Here is a 21,451-nt window from a genome sequence, read left to right as displayed (position 1 = left end):
GGCAGAGAGGCAGAGAGGCAGAGAGGCAGAGAGGCAGAGAGGCAGAGGCAGAGGCAGAAAGGCAGAGGCAGAGGCAGAGAGGCAGAGAGGCAGAGATGCAGAGATGCAGAGGCAGAGGCAGAGAGGCAGAGGCAGAGAGGCAGAGGCAGAGAGGCAGAGGCAGAGGCAGAGGCAGAGGCGTCTGGCAGATCTTGAGCAACTCCCAGGACAGCCTGGAACACACAGAGAAACCCTGTCTTGAAAAACAAATAAAAGAATGAGTAAATGAAAAGGAAAGAGCTGTATGGGCGCTTAACTGCTGAGCCAGCTCTCCAGTCCTGGCAGGTTTTTTTTGTTGTTGTTGTTGTTGTTTTAAATTATTCCCTCTATAACAAAGATTCCTTTTGCAAAGAGACTCAAAGAGCCAGATAGCTCCTTGAGTAGGGAAAATAATCCTCAAAATATACTTGAAAAAGTTAATTTGTGGTCACATATCTACTAGAAAGTAGATGGTATTCGTCTGAGACATCCAATACTTCAACAGAGGAACCTTTTGTTGTTATAAACAATCTGCTCTGTGCCAGGTGTGGTGGCACCTTTCATCTCAGCAGCTCATTAGGCAGAGGTCAGCCTAATGCACATAATGAATTCCAGGCCAGCTGGTAGTACACGGTGAGACCTTCCTACAAACTTTAATAATTAAAATAAAATAGGGGCTAGAGAGATGGCTCAGTGGTTAAGAGTATTCATTGTGGCTGGCTTGCAATGTCTGGAGTTCTAGGCCCAGGGGATCCAATGCACTCTCTGGACTTTGCTGGAACCAGACATAAATGTAAGCAAAACACCCACACATGCATAATAATAAGTCATTTAAATGAATGAATGAATGAATGAATGACCCCTCCAGTTGTTTGACTGCTTACCTTTCCTGGGCTGATTGTGAATACTGATGGCCTGGGTCTGATAGTTTCCATCATCGTTCTGTACACACACAAGATGCGAGTCTGCCTTCTCGTTGAAGCAGGCGCCCCCTGCCAGGACATGTTCATTGGATTTGTTCATGGCTTTCATCATCTGCAATCAAAGAGCAGGGTTAACCTTATTCTACAAGAAAGGGCAATTTTTATCTCTAACATGGTAAACCTTCTCAAAGACAATCAGTTAGGTTAGAAATACAAAAGTTCCCTATGCAATTTGGACATATAACCAATATATATTTTGCATTTATTTTGTCTGTGGTTGTTTGAGACATGGTCTCACCATGTAGACAGCCTAGAACTCCTATGTAAACCAGGCTGCTCTTTAATTCACTGACATCCACCTGCCTGTCTTCAGAGTGCCAGGATTAAAGGTGTGCATCACCACGTCCAACTGCTTTGTCTTTTCTGAGTTGCACTGAATTCAATTAACACAAGCTAGTTAAATGTAGCAGTTTCTCCTACTCACTGTACTCTGTGAGGACACACCCCTTAAATTCTATTTCTAAAAGAATGTACCAATTTAACTGCATCTCCCACCTTCTTCAATATCAAAATTGAGACTTTTATCTAGACAATTATGAAATCCACTTAGTTAATTTTAATAATGTATATTTTAGTTCTTTAATGAATTTTAATGTTCAGCTGTATTCTTTTCAGAACAGTAAAGATGGTAATTATAAGTGTAGCAAGGGGAGCTAGGGATGTGGTTGACCAGAGCACTCACGGAGCAAGTACGAATACCCGAGTTTAGATCTGTCTTACCTGTGTTATTTCTGTACTCCAGCAATTCAAATTCTATATTTCTTCTATCTATCCCTTTCTCCATATTAATGTATATACTTTCTCCACAGTAATCTCCTGATTATATTTTTCCAGATTTCATGTAATCTTTTTTTTTTAAACATTTATTTATGTGAGTACACTGTAGCTGTCTTCAGACACACCAGAAGTGGACATAGGGAACCTATTGCAGATGGCTGAGAATCACCATGTGGTTGTTGGGAACTGAACTCAGGATCTCTAGAAGAGTAATAGTTAGTGTTCTTAACCACTGAGCCATCTCTCCACCCTGATTTCATGTAATCTTAATCATTTTATTTCCATATAATATTCAAAGCCCAGCTCTGATGTCATACTTTATCTTGTCTACCACTTAGAATCATGATTCTGATATTCTAGCCCCCCAAACTAAGTTTCTCATCTTGCCTCCCCTTGCTTCCTAACTGTACCCAAATATGCTTCTTCTTTTTTTTGTTGTTTTGTTTTTTCGAGACAAGGTTTCACTGTGTAGCCTAAATATGCTTCTTACTTTCAAGAGTACCACTCCCTCGCACACTTTCTCTTTCTTTTTTTATTTTTTATTTTTATTTTTTTGAGACATGGTCTTACTATGGAGTCCTGGTTGACTCTGAAGCCATGATTCTTCTTCCTCAGTCTCTCAAGTGTTAGGAGTATATGCATGTACTACTATGCCTGGATGTAGGACTACTCCCTCAACACCCCACTTATTTTAGTGGTTGCTCTGGAATTAATGGAGAATTTGTGCTAAAGTGTCACATTTTCTTACCCAGTGAAAGAGTGTCAATATAAACATCTCATGTGGTAAGCGAATATACTTATCCTAACTCTAAGCAATGCACTGAAACAGAGATTGGCCTCTATGTAATTACAAAGATATATACTAAATCCTTTTTTAGTGGTTAAAAATAGTTCGTGTAGCCAGGCGGTGGTGGTGCACGCCTTTACTCCCAGCACTTGGGAGGCAGAGGCAGGCGGATTTCTGAGTTCGAGAGTTCGAGGCTAGCCTGGTCTACAGAGTGAGCTCCAGGACAGCCAGGGCTACACAGAGAAACCCTGTCTCGAAAAACCAAACCAAAAAAAAAAAAAAAAAAAAATAGTTCGTGTAGGAAAGTAAGACAAGGCAGTATGAAAGTGGTCAGTGTCTTAGTTACTGTTCTATTGCTTTGAAGAAACACCATGACCAAGGCAATTTATAGAAGAAATCATTTAATTGAAGGTTTGTTTACTATTTCAGAGGATTAGTCCATTATCATCATGGTGGATAGCATAGCAGGCAGATGTGCTGGAAAAGTAGCTGAGAACTCTTATCTGATTCACAAGTTATAGGCCAAAAGAGAGAGAAAGAGAAAGAGAGAAAGAGACTGGGCCTGGCATGGGCTTTGAAGTCTCAAGCCCAGCTCCAGTGACAAAACTTCAACAAGGGCACCTACTCCAACAAGGCCACACATCCTAATTCTTCCCAAACAGTTCCTGTAACTGAGGATGATGAATTCAAATAGGTAAGCCCATGGGGCCATTCTCATTTATACTGCTTCAGTCAGAATCAGTTTCAGTGTTGTCACTAAAATCTGTGTCATTATACTTGTACAGGTGGCCAGAAGTGGTCCCTGACAACTAAGCAGGTACATGTATTTAAGAATTTCTGATGGCTAAGTTGCAGGACATTTGCCCACACTGTGATCCCTGGGATTGTGTTATTTACTGGAAAAATATCTGTTTTCAGTTGTGGTGTGGCTCAGCCTTAGCACACACCTTTAACTGAAGAACTTTTTGCTTGAATATTACACACAGGATTAAATAAAGTCAACTACAGGTCAATAGGTGAGAGCAAGCAACCAGCTGACAGGAAATGAGCATAAGACTATTAAGAAAAAACACTGAGTAAGATGGAGTCAGGAGGATAGATAGAAAGACACACAGGAAGAAGGGAGGGACATTCAGTTTGAAGGAGGTTTTTTCTGAGACAGTGAGAGAGGGGCATTCCTGCTATTAGCTGAGGAGGAAGGTCAGCTGGGTGCTTTCTCTACTTCTCTGAGCTAGCAGGCTTTCATCCCAACATCTGGTTCCCAAGTCTTCATTGGCAAAATCGAACAATTTAGATTTTATTAAAAAACATTTGGTGTTCTAGTGCATAGCAGGACCACATGGACAGAGAAATCATGCCAGCTGTGGACAAAATGAGAAGCCATCAGATTTGGTAAGTCATCTGGGAAGTCCTCAAGGAGAGAGTTAAATAATATTGAAAAGAAAAATCTTTCCCACCTAAGTATGGAAAATATAGGGCGTTAGGACCCTATATAGTGCTACTTTAGATGGTGTGAAAATAGTAGCAGAAAATGAAAAGATAAATGACTTAACTGAGATTGACATAATACTGATTATAATTACTATCAGTCTGGTAATTCATACTTATCCTTAATAGACATAGTATTTTTGTGCCAAATATGAAAAATAGATAAGATACAAGCATTAGAAAGACTTATAGATGAAAATAACAAAAATACTCAGACACAGACAGAGGAATTTAGACAAGAACTTATGGCACCACCGAATGATGAAACTAAAAAGGGGTGGCCCAAGATTGTTAGAAACCAACCTTAGTTTATCCAGATACTGTACAAGAACTACCAGCAGACAATAGGCACTCCCAAGGTTATGAAAAAATTAAATGGAATCCTATAGACATATTAGATTTGAGGAAGTTTAAGGAAAGGATTGTTTTGTATGGTGTGTATTCACCTTATGTGAAGCACTTAATAATGGTCAACTCAGAACAGACTTATCCCTCAATACTAGAAAGATTTGTCAACAGCAATATTAGAGGGATCTCAGCTACAATGGTGAACACGGTGGGAAGGGGAAGCTAGGGTCACAGAACAAAAAAATAGGGCTAGAGGTATTAATATTTCCGAAGATCAGTTGCTAGGTGAAGGTTAATATGCTGAGTTACAAAAGCAGCTTGAATTTGATGATCATAACTTGACATTGTGTTGTTTAACAGCTTTAAATGCTTAGGACAAGGTTGAAGAATCAGGAAAGAAGTCTGAGTCATAAACTAAAATTATACAAGGCCTAAAAGAAGCCTTCACTTACTTTTTTGCAAAGATTGACTTCTGCTATAAATAGAATAGTATCAGATTAAGAAGTCAGAAAAATACCAATTGAATTATCCAGATATTGTACAAGAACTATCAGCAGACAATAGGCACCCCCAAGATTATGAAGAAATTAAATGGAATCCTATGGACATTAGATTTGAGGAAATTTTAGGAAAGGATTGTTTTGTATGGTGTGCATTCACCCTATGTGAGGCACTTAGTTCATGGGCAACTCAGAACAGACTTACCCTCAAGACCTTATTGACATTTGAAAATGCTAATTCACAATGCAAAAAGGTGATTAGGCCTTTAAAGGCGAGATTAGCACCAATAGATAAATGGATTAGAAGTACAGCTGATATTGGATCTTGTGATTATGATGCTACTCTAATAGGAGAAGTAATTTCTAAAAGTATTAAGAAAAATCAAAACATCAGATGTTTTAATTGTGGTAAGCAAGGTAATCTGGAAAGGGACTGTAGGCAAGGTGTTCCTAGAAATAATGATTTTTTTTTCTAGAGATAACCCAAAAAGAAGGCCCTGACAGAAGGTGTGGCAAAGGCTGATATTGGACTAATAAATGCAGATCAACAAGGGACAGTCAAGGTAATCCTTTGCTGTGGGGGGGGGGGGGAAACATCCTAGGGGGCCGCCCTCAGGCCCTGATACCCAACTTGAATCAATCATTTCCTGTCAGCATTAGAAAAAATCATCTATAGGGCAGTTAAAAATTTAATGCCTAAGAGGCAGGCGGATTTCTGAGTTCGAGGCCAGCCTGGTCTACAGAGTGAGCTCCAGGACAGCCTGGCCTACACAGAGAAACCCTGTCTCAAAAAAAAAAAAAAAAAAAAATTTAATGCCTGTTGTTAAAAACAACACTGTTCTGGATGTAATCAAGGACAGAATAATTTCAGCAGATAAAACAAAAAATTCGACGGGCAGTGGTGGTGCAGGCCTTTAATCCCAGCACTCAGGAGGCAGAGACAGGCGGATTTCTGAGTTCGAGGCCAGCCTGGTCTACAGAGTGAGTTCCAGGACAGTCAGGACTACACAGAGAAACCCTGTCTCGAAAAAAAACCCCAAAACCACAACCAAAACCAAAACTAAAACCAAAACCAAAAAAACCCTGAGAGTTTACCCCTAACACTAAATAATAACAGGAAATGGAGACCTAAATTAAACTAGGACAGCCATAAGGAATTCATAGCCAAGCAGTAGTCTGGAGGTAGATGCCTTTAGTCCCAATACTTGGGAGGCAGAGGCAGGCATAGAAGAATTATAGTGACTTAAATTTAAAAGCTGCTTTACAAAAGGCAGGCTGAAATTTAAAGTGAATGTTTTTTTGTGATCTAAATATAAATACACTTAAACCTTGAATTTATATATATAGAGAATAGGAGTTTTTAAATTTTCAATTCAAAGATAATACTTTTTCTGTTGTCAAAAAAACATTTTGCTCTAGGAGAGATATAATCACCCAAAAAGGAACACCTCAGAGTTAGGCCTGAGACAGCATCTTTCCAGGAGAATAAACACATCCAAATAAGAAAGATGGAGACCACTGGACAAGTAAAAGATTTGAGGAAAATGGATGGATCAACAAAGACAATGTCCCAAGAAAAAGAGTAAACTGGCCAAGTGGTTTCGCCCACCTCCAGCTGACTGGCCTGAAATCCCAGCTCGGAGACTAGGATTAGCACTGAAATTCTTTCTTCCTGTTAGCATCTGGCCAATTCATAGCAGATTCCCAATTGCTTGTCTCTGCTGCCCTCTCCAGATTTAAGTGGCAAATGGTCTTTATGTGGTCCCTATTCAATTAAAAATTAAAGCTGGCTTTGGGGTTGGAGCATGGCTCTCTCCTATAAAGTTATTCATGCTTGTTACAGGAAAATCCAAAATCTCTGTCTCATATCAGAAAAGCCACCTGGTATGGGACAGAGGAAAACAAAAAAATAAGATTATTCTATTGCCTCTAATCTCATAATCTTTCAGTCTTCATTTGACTCTCTAAAACTTTGCTTAAGGTATAAATATTATCTCAAAATCTATTCACACACACACGCACACCCCTCACTTTGCCATGATACTAGTAGTCAACCAGAGTACTACCTCATTCTAGAAATAAGCTCCATCTAGCTTCCTGTACGTCTGTTTAGGTTTGAGTCTGAAGCAGGTACTAGAAACAAAGTTTGTGGACCTTGGATGTACTTAATAGATTATGGTCCTCAAAGCTTTTGAATATCTACTGAATATGGTACTTAAAATGTTTAAGTTTTTACAATAAACCCTGACCATTCCTAACACTAACCGTTGAGGTCTCCAAGAAGATGACGGGGCTCTGCAATGACAAATCCACCTGGACTGTGGTAATGCTAACCACTGGAACAAAACAGTCCCACGACTCTTCCGCCACACTCTGCCAAACAGAGGACACTTTTAGGTTGACTGCTGTGTTCTACCTAGCCAGGATTGCCACTAAGCTGACAAACACCACTCAAAGATCAGCTTGAACTACAAACTGCTCGGGACACTCAAATAGCTGAGTTTGTAGAATGATGCAAACATCTTGCAGAACTTTGAACTAAGACTGCCAAATACAACCAAGCTGGACATTGTGGAAAGCCTGGCAGAAATAGCCTCATTATTGTAAACAGTGATATTTACTATGTTAGAATTAAAATCTTTCCTTTTGATTTAGATAAAAAGGGGGCATTCTGACATGAAGACAGTCATTATTGGACTGACTATGCAACCCCTGTCCTATAAGCTAATCTGGTAAATCTCTTTTTCTATATACATGCACATATATAATAAAGAGATTTACCATACGTATATTTCATCAATAATCAGAGAATTATCACCACCTTCACATGCACTATTCTCTATAACACCTTTGACCACCTCATTGTATTCTTTCCAAAACAGAAGTATTAACTCATCCTTCCCTGAAAGATGTATTCGCTGAAGAACAGAAAACAAAACATTCCTCAGATTTCAGAGCTTTCTGTTCTCACTAGTAATACAAAGAACTTTTGAAATTATCATTTTGTAAATTCACACTTCCCTGAATATGTGTACTTCCAATCTGAAATAACTCAAAAATCCTATTTTAAAATCAGAGTAGGAAACAATCTCAAGAATCCATTCAGCTTAAATTGTTCAGGCTAACTTACTCAAAATGGACAAATATATATATATATATATATATATTGAGACAGGGTTTCTCTGTATAGCCCTGGCTGTCCTGGAACTCACTCTGTAGACCAGGCTGGCCTCGAACTCAGAAATCCGCCTGCCTCTGCCTCCCAAGTGCTAGGATTAAAGGCATGTGCCACCACTGCCCAGCAGTATTTGACTTCGTTATATCACAACAATTACAATGTTTTTTTTCCTGTCTTTTTACTTTTGGACAAAAGTTACTAAAACTTTGATTCCAGGTTCCCTTTTCTTTTTTTGAGACAAGGTCTCATTCTTTAGTTCACTCTGCCTACTGAGCACCTGGCTAGTCTCCCCTCAGTTTTACACAGTGGCAGGAGACAGACCCAGGGTCACTTTCTGTGCTCCCTCGTAGCTACTGCACAGGCATCCATTTTTATGGACCAAGCCACTTCAGCCTTCTTGCCATCCCTGCTATGATAAACTGTAGTCTCTAAGACTGTGATCCCAAATGAGCCTCCCTTCCTTTAAGCTGCTTCTGTCAGTGTTTGGTCATAGTGACGAGAAAAGCTAGCTACCACGATTATCTTCTGCAGTGCTGACTATGTAGTCATGAATTGTTTTCATTTGTGCTTATCTTGAAATGTCTTTCTCTGCAGATTTTAAAAGGTAACTTTGACCTGGTCATGTGTTTCATACCTGTAGTCCTGCACTCAAGAGGCTAATACAGGGCTGCTGTCAAGTTTGAGGTCAGCCTGGGTTATCTATATCTGTATCCAACAATACAAAACAACTTACCCACATAGGTTTGTTGGATAAGACAATGTCGGTATGTAATCATCTCCTTTCAAAGCCTGAATACATTATTCTATTTTTTTCTGGCTTTTGGAATTTCTTCCAGAGGTCTGATGTTCTTCTGTGTTCGTCATTATACATGGCATTTTTTTTTTGTTTTTTTTGTTTTTGTTTTTGTTTTTTCGAGACAGGGTTTCTCTGTGTAGCCCTGTCTGTCCTGGAACTCACTCTGTAGACCAGGCTGGCCTCAAACTCAGAAATCCTCCTGCCTCTGCCTCCCAAGTGCTGGGATTAAAGGCGTGCACCACCACTGTCCGGCTGAGTCTTTAAAGATTTATTTATTTTACTTATGAGTACACTGTCTTCAGACACACCAGAAGAGGGCATCAAATCTCATTACGGATGGTTGTGAGCCACCATGTGGTTGCTGGGATTTGAACTCAGGACCTCTGGAAGAGCAGTCAGTGCTCTTAACCACTGAGCCATCTCTCCAGCCCCCATACATGGCATTTTTTTCTTGCAACTTTTATTTTTGTTTCCGTGTTTTGACATCTTGACCTCGTTAGGAATAAGTTCTATGGTTTTGCCTGGGGGGTTCTTTTTTGTTTTGTTTTGTTTTTGTTTTTCGAGACAGGGTTTCTCTGTGTAGCCTTGGCTGTCCTGGAACTCACTCTGTAGACCAGGCTGGCCTCGAACTCAGAAATCCGCCTGCCTCTGCCTCCCAAATGCTGGGATTAAAGGCGTGTGCCACCACTGCCCGGCTTGTCTGGCAGTTCTAAATGCCTCTTGTATTTGTATAACCATTTCTTGCTCTAGACTTAGGAAATGTTTTGCTCTAATTTCATTGAGCAGGCCCTTTTCACCTTTAGGGTTCTTTTTGTTTTTTATTTTTTAATCTTAGTTTGTTCTTCTACCTCATGAATTCTTAAATTTTGACCTGATCATGCTCCAGAGCTCTTGGATGCTGTGGTCATGCTCTTTTTTCATCCAAGTTAGAACCAATGTCTTTCATTCATTTCAACTATTTAGCCTATTTATGTATTTATATGTGATTAATTGTAATTTCCAACTTTCCTGGGTTTTTTGTTTGTTTGTTTGTTTGTTTGTTTGATTCGGTTTTGGTAATTCAATTTCCTTACTGAATTTCTAATCCATGCTGCTAGGTTTTTATTCTGGGTGGCTTTCGGATCCATAATCTTATAAATTTCCTTTCTTCCTTGCTTCTCGTTTTTTCTTTGAAGTCACTAGTTATTTATAGAAGTAGGCTATTTGTGTGTTTACTTATTAATTTCAGCATCTATATCTATCTATCTATCTATCTATCTATCTATCTATCTATCTATCTATCTATCTTCCTACTTTGGCAGTTCAACCAGTTCAGTACTTTTGGATTCAGGTACCAAGGAACTGTGACCTCTCAGAGGTGACAGGTTGCCTTGCTTTTTGTTTGTGTTATGATCTGCACATCTGGTAGGCCATCTCTTATGGTTTTATTTGGAAGTCTACTTAGTAGGAGCCTATATCTGAGACCTCAATCTTAGTTCCAAAGAGAGAAACAAACTGTGTAACAGAAACAACATCAAACCAAACAAGATACCAAAATATACTTAAAATAGATAATAGCGACTAATACACTGATAAAGACCAAAGAATAGAAACTAGAAAAATAATCTGGAACGTACTAGAAGTTAAAAAATTGTTTGTGTATGTGAGTGTGTGTGTGGGGGGTAAATGTCGTAACCATGAGTGAATGGAAGGAAAGACAGAAGCAAGGAGGAACAGAGAAAACTGAAACAAGGCAAATAAAAGGCAGAATACAACTATGGAGAAAAATGTTATGAAGAGGAAAAAAAGTGTCTGCTTACCCAACAATAATGATGATGTGTAAATAAAATTACATAAACAATGGAGGTTAAAATTAAAACATGGGAGTTTAAAATGCCAAAATATTAATAACAAATATTTAGTTTTTTCAATTTGCCAAGCTGTTTTTTGTTTTTTCAATAATGACTATTTAAAAGAGAGGGGCCTCTTTTAGGGGACAGAAAGATGGAATGTTGGAGCAGCTTCTGTTGGGCCTCTAACACTGGAGTCTTGCAGGTGAGAGGTGTGCAGGGCTGGTGCCAACTTGGAGACTCTTGCATTTCCTGTCATTTGCACTGGTGCTGATCCTGGACAGGACAAGAGTCAGATACTGGACAGACCTGTCTTTACTTTAGCAGTTTCTTTTGTGTGTGTATACTAGAAGCCTTCTACTGGTCATAATTAGCTTTGTAGATTATGAGGTAGGCAGGTTCTCCCATGCTCCAAAGAGCCCCCAATTTGTACTGCATGCTGTAGCTAACGCTGCCACAGGATGTCTCTTGAGTACAGCGGCAGCAGGAAAAGTAAACACAGCTCTGGATGGAATCTATATAAGTAGATCAATTTCTAAAAGTTTGAAAATGTACTCAAATTAAACACCATGTTGGAGATGAGGGTGTAGATGTCAAATATCCATTACAGCTTCAAAAGTCCCAACCCCTGTGGTAATGAGCCTCTTGGCACAAAGGCTGATTGACCTAAAGCAGAGTACTAGCAGACTCTGTGGTTTCTCCTCAGGCAACAGGCCTAGCTACTAGGCACCATGTGAAGTCTCCTTACCTTTTTGGTGTGCTGGTACCTCACCTCCACACTACCTCCTGTGTAGTCTCCACCCTGGGGTGATGGCAAGTTGGGCACAGGCTCCCTGACTTGTGATTTCCCCTTACTACTGCCCTCAGTCTTTAATACACTGTCTGGCCACAGCTTCTTGAAACACGGGGAGTGACAAAATGGAGCTCCACTGCTGATCCGCCCTACTTCAGGAGCCACTATTTCATAACAATCTGCAACAAGAGTCAGGACTGCTCTGCAGCAAGGACTGCCAGTCTCTTCCCACCAACGTTATCTGGCTTATCTTTTGGATCAAGTTTCTGTTCCCTCTTCACACTGGGCAGCCACTGGGGGTTGGGCTCTTTCTCACTGTGGTATCCTGTTTCTCCATACTGTTCAGCTGTGTTATCATCTAGGTGATTTCTGATGTTTTCACATACTTCTCTGCAATAGTTAACTCCTGAATAGTTTTCTCATTCATCATGTTACATAGTAGAAGCTTCTAATCTGCCATCTCAACCTGGAATTTCCTATTTTTTCTCCTGAAATATTTATTTTTTGTATGCACCCCTATGTGCCATGATACACATGTGTAGATTAAAGGGCAACTTGCCAGAGTCGATTTCTCCACCTACCATACAGACAGATTCTGGAGGCTGAACTCAGGTCATCCATCAGGTTTGGCAGCAAATTCTACCCATTAACCTACCTCGCCTGACACTCATCTTTTGAAGTTCTATTCAACTTGTTAAGGTGGCTTAGTAACATTATTTTATATATAACATGGCTAGTAAGAAAGCAAAAATAGGATCTATGATAATTGTTCTACCTGTTTCTTCCTAGTATTTTCTTCATATACATGCATTTAATATAAAGTCCTTGTGGATCTCCTGAGCTCTTCCATTTCTGGTAAACTTGCCTGCAAATTCTAGCCATCTAAGGTTCCCTGTATTCTCAACTCTATCTCGTAAACTAGGGGAGACCTCAGGTCTGCTTAGGTTCTGTCTATTTGTCTTATGGCCTGGAAAATGCAGGTAGTAAATTAAGGTAATAATGACCTTTTCTTCATACTCTACTGTCTGCTACCTTTGCTTCTTTACATTGGTCTTGACTAGCTTTTTACAGTAGACTTGTAGCTAGTAAGCCAGTATCCCTGTAACACCACAGATTTGGTGGCACAAACTACATAAGTGTATTATCTCAGTCCTGGAAGTTAGAGATCTAGTATTAAAGTCATCAGGGATTCTTTCACCAAGGGCCATAAGAAAGATTTATTCTATGGCTCTTAATATGGATTAAAAACAGCTACTTTGGGGCTGGAGAGATGGCTCAACAAAGAAAACTGACTGTTCTTTCAGAGGTCCTCAGTTCAATTCCCAGTAACCACAGGGTGGCTCACAACCATCTGTAATGGGACCTGATGCCCTCTACTGGTGTGTGTCTGAAGACAGCTGCAGTGCACTCATATGCATAAAACAAATAAATAATTCTAAAACAAAACAAAAACCAGCTACTTTGTCCCCACATCTTTATCATCTTCCCTCTATACATATCTGTAGTTATATTTTCTCTTCATAGTATTAGTCATGTGGTATTATGGTTTCCCTAATTATTTCATTTAAACGGTGCTGTAGAATAGACCCTACCTTCAAATAAGGTCAATTCATTAGCAACTGATAAATTTTATTCCATCAGGACCAGAAATCAAAGTTGATAAACTATATATGAGTACAAAGAACAGTAACAGCTAAACATAACTTCAGACTTCTAGCTGCTGACACCTATAAAGCTTCTAAGACAGGACAGTTCCCACAACTGTCTGATGTGAATCTTTGTCTTTCTGTATTTCAGCAAAACCTGGGCTAGAGAAAGGTCTAAAAAGATGCTCCCAACTGGTTATCCCAACTATAGAACAAACTGCTGTAAGGACATCCTAGAAACAACCACCTCACATTGTGCTGCTGAGTGACATACCATAGCCTATGAGAACCATGGACCAAGGCTAACTTATAACTACAGAGTCCCCACAGGAGTCAACATGTAACAGAGCCTAGGCTGGTTACTGGGAAATACTGCACGCTTCTTTTACTACTTTTACAATCTTCCATTTCTCACATTAAAATCTAGTTAGGGCTGGGCTGGTGGTGCATGCCTTTAGTTCCCACACATGGGAGGCACAGGCGGGTAATCTCTGTGAGTTTGAGGTCAGCCTGTTCTATAGTGAGTTCCAGGCCAGCTAAGGAGGTATAGTGTGGCTCTGTTCCAAAAAAATCAATCAATCATCAATCAATCAAATCAATCAATCAATATCTACAACTAAGGACTAGGAATGTAGTTCAGTTGGTAAAACATTTGCTTAGCATGCATGAAGCCCTGAGTTCAATCCCCAGTGTCATAATAAATCAGACATGGAGGTGCATGTTTGCGATCTCAGGCCAAATCTGTCTCAAAACAAACAAAACCAAAACAACAACTACCAAACATACAGTTAACTTATGTATTTTATAAAATAATTTCCAGAGTCTGCACCGATTGCTTTCCTATACATTCACACAGTTATCGTACACTTCTTAAATGGATTTAGTTACAGGAGAAAGTCAGACACAACCTACAAGCCTATGAGAAGCTTGTAACATAAGTTCAATAAATGTTATACAAATGAGTAATCTGAATGATGATAATGAACAAGCAGCTATAGTATGCCAGGCATCATTTTTTATCACTAATTATGTGATATACTGATACAAATGGCACAACAGTCTTGTAAGTGGGAACATAGTTGTTTTTAGTTCAGAGATTGAAAGGTTAATCCTTTTTTTTGTTTGTTTGGTTTTTGTTTTTTTCGAGACAGGGTTTCTCTGTGTAGCCCTGGCTGTTCTGGAACTCACTCTGTAGACCAGGCTGGCCTCAAACTCAGAAATCTGCCTGCCTCTGCCTCCCAAGGGCTGGGATTAAAGGCATGAGCCACCACTCCCCGGCGAAAGGTTAATTCTTATGATGATAGAGCTGTTAAAGCCTGGGTAATCATTGCCTGTCTAGCTGGCCATTTTATGCTGATATTATTGTTACAAGACAATTTTCTTTTTTTTTGGTTTGTTTTTTCGAGACAGGGTTTCTCTGTGTAGCCCTGGCTGTCCTGGAACTCACTCTGTAGACCAGGCTAGCCTCGAACTCTCAAACTCTCAAACCCTCGAACTCAGAAATCCGCCTGCCTCTGCCTCCCAAGTACTGGGATTAAAGGCGTGCACCACCACAGCCAGGTGAGAATTTTCTCATATGCTATTACTAGGAAACTTTCTCATTCCTCAGTTGACTGAATATTCTGTTATGTTCTGTGTTTTGGTGTTCTTAGAAATCAATCACAATAGAGGTCAGTTAGAACTGCTTTGTATAGTTAGCCACAATAAGCTTGGACCTGAATCAACCACCTGGCAGTACTTCCTGCACCTGTGTATGATAAGCTGACCCTGGTATACACACCAACATAAAAGAGACACCTGCACCAATATAAGAAGCCATTTGGAATAGGTTTTCAATTTTGAGTAGGGGTCCAGTAAAGTTTCCAAGATGTCCCTGGGACTTGACATCCTACTTGGCAGAGAGAGACATGTACATAGGCAACTGACATCCTGGTTAGCAAATTAAGACATGAATGTTAGGCAAGGCATGTTTCCTGCCACAGTTGAATATCCCAACCAATGGGAACAAGAGAGAGGAAGTGGACACAGCTCCATCCCTAATTCAAAAGCTATCTCCAACTGAAAACCACTAGCAAAGGAAAATTAGTATTCTCCAATGGAGTCTCACTGGGAGTATAAACCACCCTTAAGGACAGACCCCCATGGCCAGCAGTAGGGGGACAGCATAAAACAAACTCAATGGTGTTACTGGAGGTTCCTTATCTCATAATGCTTTGTTTGGGAATTACTTTTATAATTTTTTCTTTCATTTTTTTCTTATAGGGGTGTGTGTGTGTGTGTGTGTGTGTGTGTGTGTGTGTGTATTTGATAATTTTTGGTTTTGTGTTTTTATGGGATTTCTGTGTATGCAAATATGTGTGGCTCTGCACTTATATGTGCTTCTTATGCTTTTTCTTTGGCTTTTTTCTCCTAGTAGTTTGTGTGTTTCATTCTATTCCAGTTTTTTTGGTTTTATTTTTATCTTACATTAGCTTACATTACTTTATTAGTTTTTAGATTCCTGCTTGCATTCTAATGAGAGAGAGAAAGAAGAAAAGGCTATGGATTTGAGTGAGTGGGAGTCAAAGAAGATCTGGAAGGAACTGGGAGGAGGAGAAACCTTAATCAGAACATATTTATGAAAAAGAAGTCTATATTCAACTAAAAAAAAAATCAAAACAAAGAACAATAAAGCATTTGTTATTCTAAAAAAAATAAATTCTACCAGAAATTTTATAGCTTTGCTGTAGCTAACTTTATACTTTCTAATAAAAATATAACACTATCACAATATTGAAAGATCAAATGACATAACCAATTACTATAAAAGTCTGGAATTTATCACTCTACTTTTCTACAAAAACATTTTACAGAAATGAACTAAGTCAAATTTAATATAAACTGAGTTTACTACTATTGAAGATGAAACTTACATTAAATTATACACTTGTTATTTTTTTAAAAAAAGATTTATTTATTTTATTTATATGAGTACATTGTAGCTATCAGACACACCAGAAGAAGGAATCGGATCTCATCACAGATGGTTGTGAGCCACCATGTGGTTGCTGGGAATTGAACTCAGGACCTCTGGAAGAGCAGTCAGTGCTCTTAATCATTGAGCCACCTCTCCAGCCCTACACTTTTTACTTTTATTCACATTTTCAATTATGAAAAAAAAAAAACCCTTCATGGTAAAAATCTTACCTCATTGTATCTGTTGCTAGGAATTTTGATGCTTGTTTTCCGAACTTCCATATCAACCACCAAACCTTGAACAACAGGCAAAGTATACTGGTAATTTCGGAAGTCCTGAGCAAAGCAGAATAAAGTAGAACAAAAAGATGATAAAATGGTAGGATCTGATTTATAGTAATATCCGTAGCACACACAGAAACGATGTCACTATTGGATGAAGCTGCTTATTTAAGCAGTGAGAGGATGTGTAATGGAAGCCCTAACTGTCTGCAGTCTAGCTCTAACTGTGAGCCCACAAGGCAGTAAATCAGAGGGCTTCCTTGTTCCTTACCCATAATATTAAATAAATGATTACTCTGCTTTATTGCTGCTTAACAGTTTTATATTTATTTTTTAGTTGTCTGTCTTCTTTTAATTTGCAAGTAGGTAAGAACTCTAACTTGCTTTGTTCTTATACCTCTCATGCCTAGAACATGTTAGGTATCCAGTGAGTATTTGCAGGCACACACAGCGTTTGTGGCTGTCCAGGACGGCTGAAGCAACAGAAGCACCAATCAAGTCTAAGATGACAGGATATACAGCTGGATGCCATTGGTTCTTATATGACATCACTAAAGGGTTTGATATTATTTTTCTTCTTTTTATTTTTTATTTTTTAGACGCAGTTTTGTTTTGTAGCCCAGGTTGACTTGGAACGAATTATGTAGTAGGCTTGCAGGATAGCCTTGATTTCATAGTTCTTTGGCCTCAGCCTTTTCAGTGCTGAGATTACAGATCTGAGTCACCACACTCGATACCACAAAATGTTTGACTTTTATTCTGAGGAAGTTTCTGGACTATTTTTCTTTCTTTATGAAGACTAAGTGGTAGCCTGACGGTGGTGGTGCACACCTTTAATCCCAGCACTTGGGAGGCAGAGGCAGGTGGATTTCTGAGTTCGAGGCCAGCCTGGTCTACAGAGTGAGTTCCAGGACAGCCAGGGCTACACAGAGAAACCCTGTCTCACAAAAACAAAAACAAAAAAGAAAAAAAAAAAAGAAAATAAAACAACAATATTTGCCATGGGATTGGAAATGGAATATGATCAAAGAAGAAGAATTTTTAAATGACTCTGAATTTTATAAGTAGCTGGATTAAGAGGCTGAAACTCAAAGTCGCAGAGACATAGCCTAGGATGGGAGGATGAGGGTATTTCTAAGTATTTAACTGTGTTACTTGCAACGGAGCACAAGACTACTGATGGGAAAACAACACTATCCAGCTCTTCACACCCTGAAATCACAGTGCCTAGCCTCAAGCCTGTGATGATCCTTCTGCCTCAGTACTGTGACAGCCGAGGATCACCAAGCTGAAGTCACAAAAGCTTGGCTTTCGGGCTGGAGAGATGGCTCAGTGGTTAAGAGCACTGACTGCTCTTCCAGAGGTTCTGAGTTCAATTCCCAGCAACCACGTGGTGGCTCACAACCATCCGTAATGGGATCTGATGTCCTCTTCTGGTGTGTCTGAAGAGAGCCATGGTAATGTACTCATGCATAAAATAAATAAATAAATAAATAAATAAATAAATAAATAAATAAATATCTTTAAAAAAATAACTTGGCTTTCAGATGTTTTAGAAAGATAGCTGGATTTAAAAACTAAAGGAGCCGGGCGTGTCACGCCTTTAATCCCAGCATTTGGGAGTCGGAGGCAGGCGGATTTCTGGGTTCGAGGTCAGCCTGGTCTACAGAGTGAGTTCCAGGACAGCCTGGGCTAAACAGAGAAACCCTGTCTCAAAAATAACAATAATAATAGTAATAATAATAATAAATAAATAAAGGTGTGTGATGATTAATACTGTCAACTTGACCAGATCTAGACTCACACAGGAGACAAACTTCTAGGAATACCTGAAAGGGATTATTTAGATTAGGTTAGCCTCTGGGTGTGCCTGTGAGGGATTATCTCGACAGAGTTAATGGAGGTGGGAAGACCCAACTTAACTGTGGGAGGCATCATTCAACCTTGGAGGTCCTGGACGCAGTAAAAAGGAGAAAGCAGGCTGAGCACCAACATTGGTCATGCTGCTTCTAAATGCTTCTCTAAATGCAGCATGATCAGCTGCCTCTAATTCCGACTTCTGTGACTTTCCCACTGAGATGGACAAAAATCCTTTCTCCCTTAAAAAAGAACTTTCAGCACACACTCACCACCTCCTACACACAGTTAAAAACAAAACAAACCAGTGGTTCATGCCTGTAACCCCAGCTCCTCTAGAGACTGAGATTGGAGGATCACAAGTATAAGGTCAGCATGAACAGTTAAATGAAATCACCTCAAACTAAAAATTTAATGGGGCTGAGGGCAATAGGGCAACAACAACAACAACAACAATAATAAGGCAATAATAATAATAAAATAATAATAATAGGGCAATAACCTTACTGGCTAATAAATAGGGATGATGGGGCTGGGCAAATGGCTCAATGGATAAAAGTGCTTCTTGTGAAAGCATGAAGACTTGAGTATGAATTACAAGAAAGATTGACTCATGGTGTATGCATGAATAATACTTTGTAATCCCAATCCCTGTCCATGGAGACAGAAGGTAAAGGCAGGAGAAACCCTGGAAACTCAAGGGCCAGCAAGTCTGTACGCAATGGTGAATATCAAGAAACTGCTTCAAAACAGGTTAAAGGAAAGACAGACCTTGGTTGTCTTTTGACACACACTGTTGCATGTGAATGTTCTCTCTCTCTCTCTCTCTCTCTCTCTCTCTCACACACACACACACACACACACACACACACACACACACACACACAGAGGGAGGGTCAGTATCAATACCAGCCTCAGATTGCCAACTTCTATGGAACTCATGTAGACTAGTCAGAGTTTAACAAGCAGTTCTGGGGGATGGTATTGGAAGTTTCACAAACACTCTAAATATCTAAGACTCATCTTAGTGAAATATGTAGCAAAAAGTTTAATTGACCAAAATTTTGTCCAAAACATTCAGCCTGCACACATACAGCAAAGACATGAGAGAGATCAACAGACGGGGGAAAAATATAACTCCTAGTCCGTACACAGATCCATGAGCAGAAGCCGCCTTATCGACATTTATTTGAACATAACCCTAGATCAATTTTTGGCTCAGTAGTGAAGTATATAGAGATGGCAGATGTCATTCTTACAATGAAAACAAGACAAAATGCTAGGTCTTTATTTATATATAGTGTTCTAGTCCTTATAAGAATCCTCCAGGGCTGGTGAGATGGCTCAGTGGTTAAGAGCACTGACTGCTCTTCCAGAGGTCATGAGTTCAAATCCCAGCAACCACATGGTGGCTCACAACCATCTGCAATGATATTTGTGGGGTGTCTGAAGACAGCTACAGTGTACTTACATATAACAAATAAAAAAAAAAAAAAAAGAATCCTCCAAAGTCATTGCCTTGAAAGTATAAACAGGGCTGGAAATCTGTACTATTTCTTCTAAGAGCTCCATTTGTTCTTTTCTTTTTTTGTTGTTTTTTGTTTGTTTGTTTTTCAAGACAGGGTTTCTCAATGTAGCCCTGGCTGTCCTGGAACTCACTCTGTAGACCAGGCTGGCCTCAAACTCAGAAATCCGCCTGCCTCTGCCTCCCAAGTGCTGGGATTAAAGGCGTGCGCCACCACAGCCAGGCGCTCCATCTGTTCTTAAAAGCAGATGTATGATCTGTTCTTCTCCAGCACAAACTTTCACCTGCCTAAAGCAGCAGGGGTATAACTGTCAACAGAATAATGTCTCTCTCTCTCTCTCTCTCTCTCTCTTTCTCTCTCTCTCTTTCTTTCTCTCTTCTCCTCTACAAGCACAAAAAAGATAAAAGGAAAATTCCCAACTTACTGCTAGAAGATTCATGATGGTATGTCCAGTCTCTCCAAACAATGGCTTCCGAAATCTGACACTGAACAGTGGACAGGGGTAAACTATAGAAACGAGAAATTATCAGATTAAACTCGGAAGCTTAAACTTCTAGGAAAATAGACACCATTGTTACAAAAATTTTAAATATAATGGTTCATTATGACATTTCAAATGTTGGGCTCAAAAAGTATTTAGTATGGTAACAAACAATTCCTGAGCTAGTTAGTCTTCTGATAACCTGAAAAATCTGCTGCAATTTCAAGGTGACTCCCCAGGTCCTATGAACCAGCCTGATCCAGAAAAACAAATTCCTCCCTAATCCCCTTGTACTCAGAAAGTCAAGACCCTCCTTAGAAAGGCCAGACACCAGGTGACACTCCTGGCTGGCTCACTGACCAAGTTTTCCGGTTTGAAATGACAGTACAAGACAAAAAAACATGTTGCTTTCTCTGTAAACAATCCTGTTTCTTTCTGCTGTCCATTTGTCTTTAGAGTTCCATCTTCACCTAAGAAGTGTTTTTAACCAACTCTTCATTCTCGATGGAGATCAGAATCACCAGGGCTGGAGAGATGGCTCAATGGTTCACTAAATGCTCTTCCAGAGGGCCAGGGTTCAATTTCCAGCATCCACATAACAGTTCACAACTGTTTGTAACTCCAAGATCTGACACCCTCACACAGACACACATGTAGGCAAAAACACCAATGCAGACATAAATAAACATACAAACAAACAAATAAAACATTTAAAAAAGGATCAAGATCGTGTTGGAGCTCCCAAAGAATTTAAAGATAAGCATGGGTTTGCAACACAATATACCACTTTAATCCTAAATTTTCTCCTTAAATAGATCCCTACAATTTTATAATAATATCTTAGCCATTTCTGAATTTCTAGGGTTCAAAACACTTCATAGGCTTTAATTAAATGGTTTTTGTTTGTTTATTTTTTTGCTTTGTGAAGACAGTTTTCTCTGGCCGGCTGTCCTGGCACTCACTCTATAGACCAAACTGGCCTTGAACTCAAAGATCCACCTGCCTCTGCCTCTTGAGTGCTGGGATTAAAAGCAGGTAACACCTTCCTCCAGCTTGTTTTTGTTTTTTTGAGACAGTGTTTCACTATGTAGGTCTGGGTGGCCTAGAAGGCTGGCCTTGAACTCACAGAGAATCCTGCCTTTGCCATCTCCGTACTGGGATTAAAGGTGTAAATTACCATGTCCAGCCCCTGGTTGGATTACTTTTT

General features: G+C 39.6%; 1 protein-coding gene across 1 annotated transcript in view; it reads right to left on the bottom strand.

The window, feature by feature from the left end:
• The window catches only part of Zfyve9 (zinc finger FYVE-type containing 9), a 138,485-nt gene that overhangs the window by 17,704 nt on the left and 99,330 nt on the right, over nt 1-21,451 (bottom strand). The window contains exons 12-14 of the mRNA XM_028784666.1: nt 20,188-20,270; nt 16,330-16,434; nt 903-1,053 (exon numbers count right to left, since the gene is read on the bottom strand). Coding sequence (XP_028640499.1) covers nt 903-1,053; nt 16,330-16,434; nt 20,188-20,270 — 339 coding nt within the window. The remainder of the gene's footprint in view (nt 1-902; nt 1,054-16,329; nt 16,435-20,187; nt 20,271-21,451) is intronic.

Source organism: Grammomys surdaster, unplaced genomic scaffold (genome assembly GCF_004785775.1).
Source record: "Grammomys surdaster isolate TR1022 unplaced genomic scaffold, NIH_TR_1.0 100, whole genome shotgun sequence".
In the NCBI taxonomy this organism is placed as follows: Eukaryota; Metazoa; Chordata; class Mammalia; order Rodentia; family Muridae; genus Grammomys; species Grammomys surdaster.
Note: the sequence above shows the minus strand (reverse complement) of the source record. Positions and strands in the feature narration are given on the sequence as shown.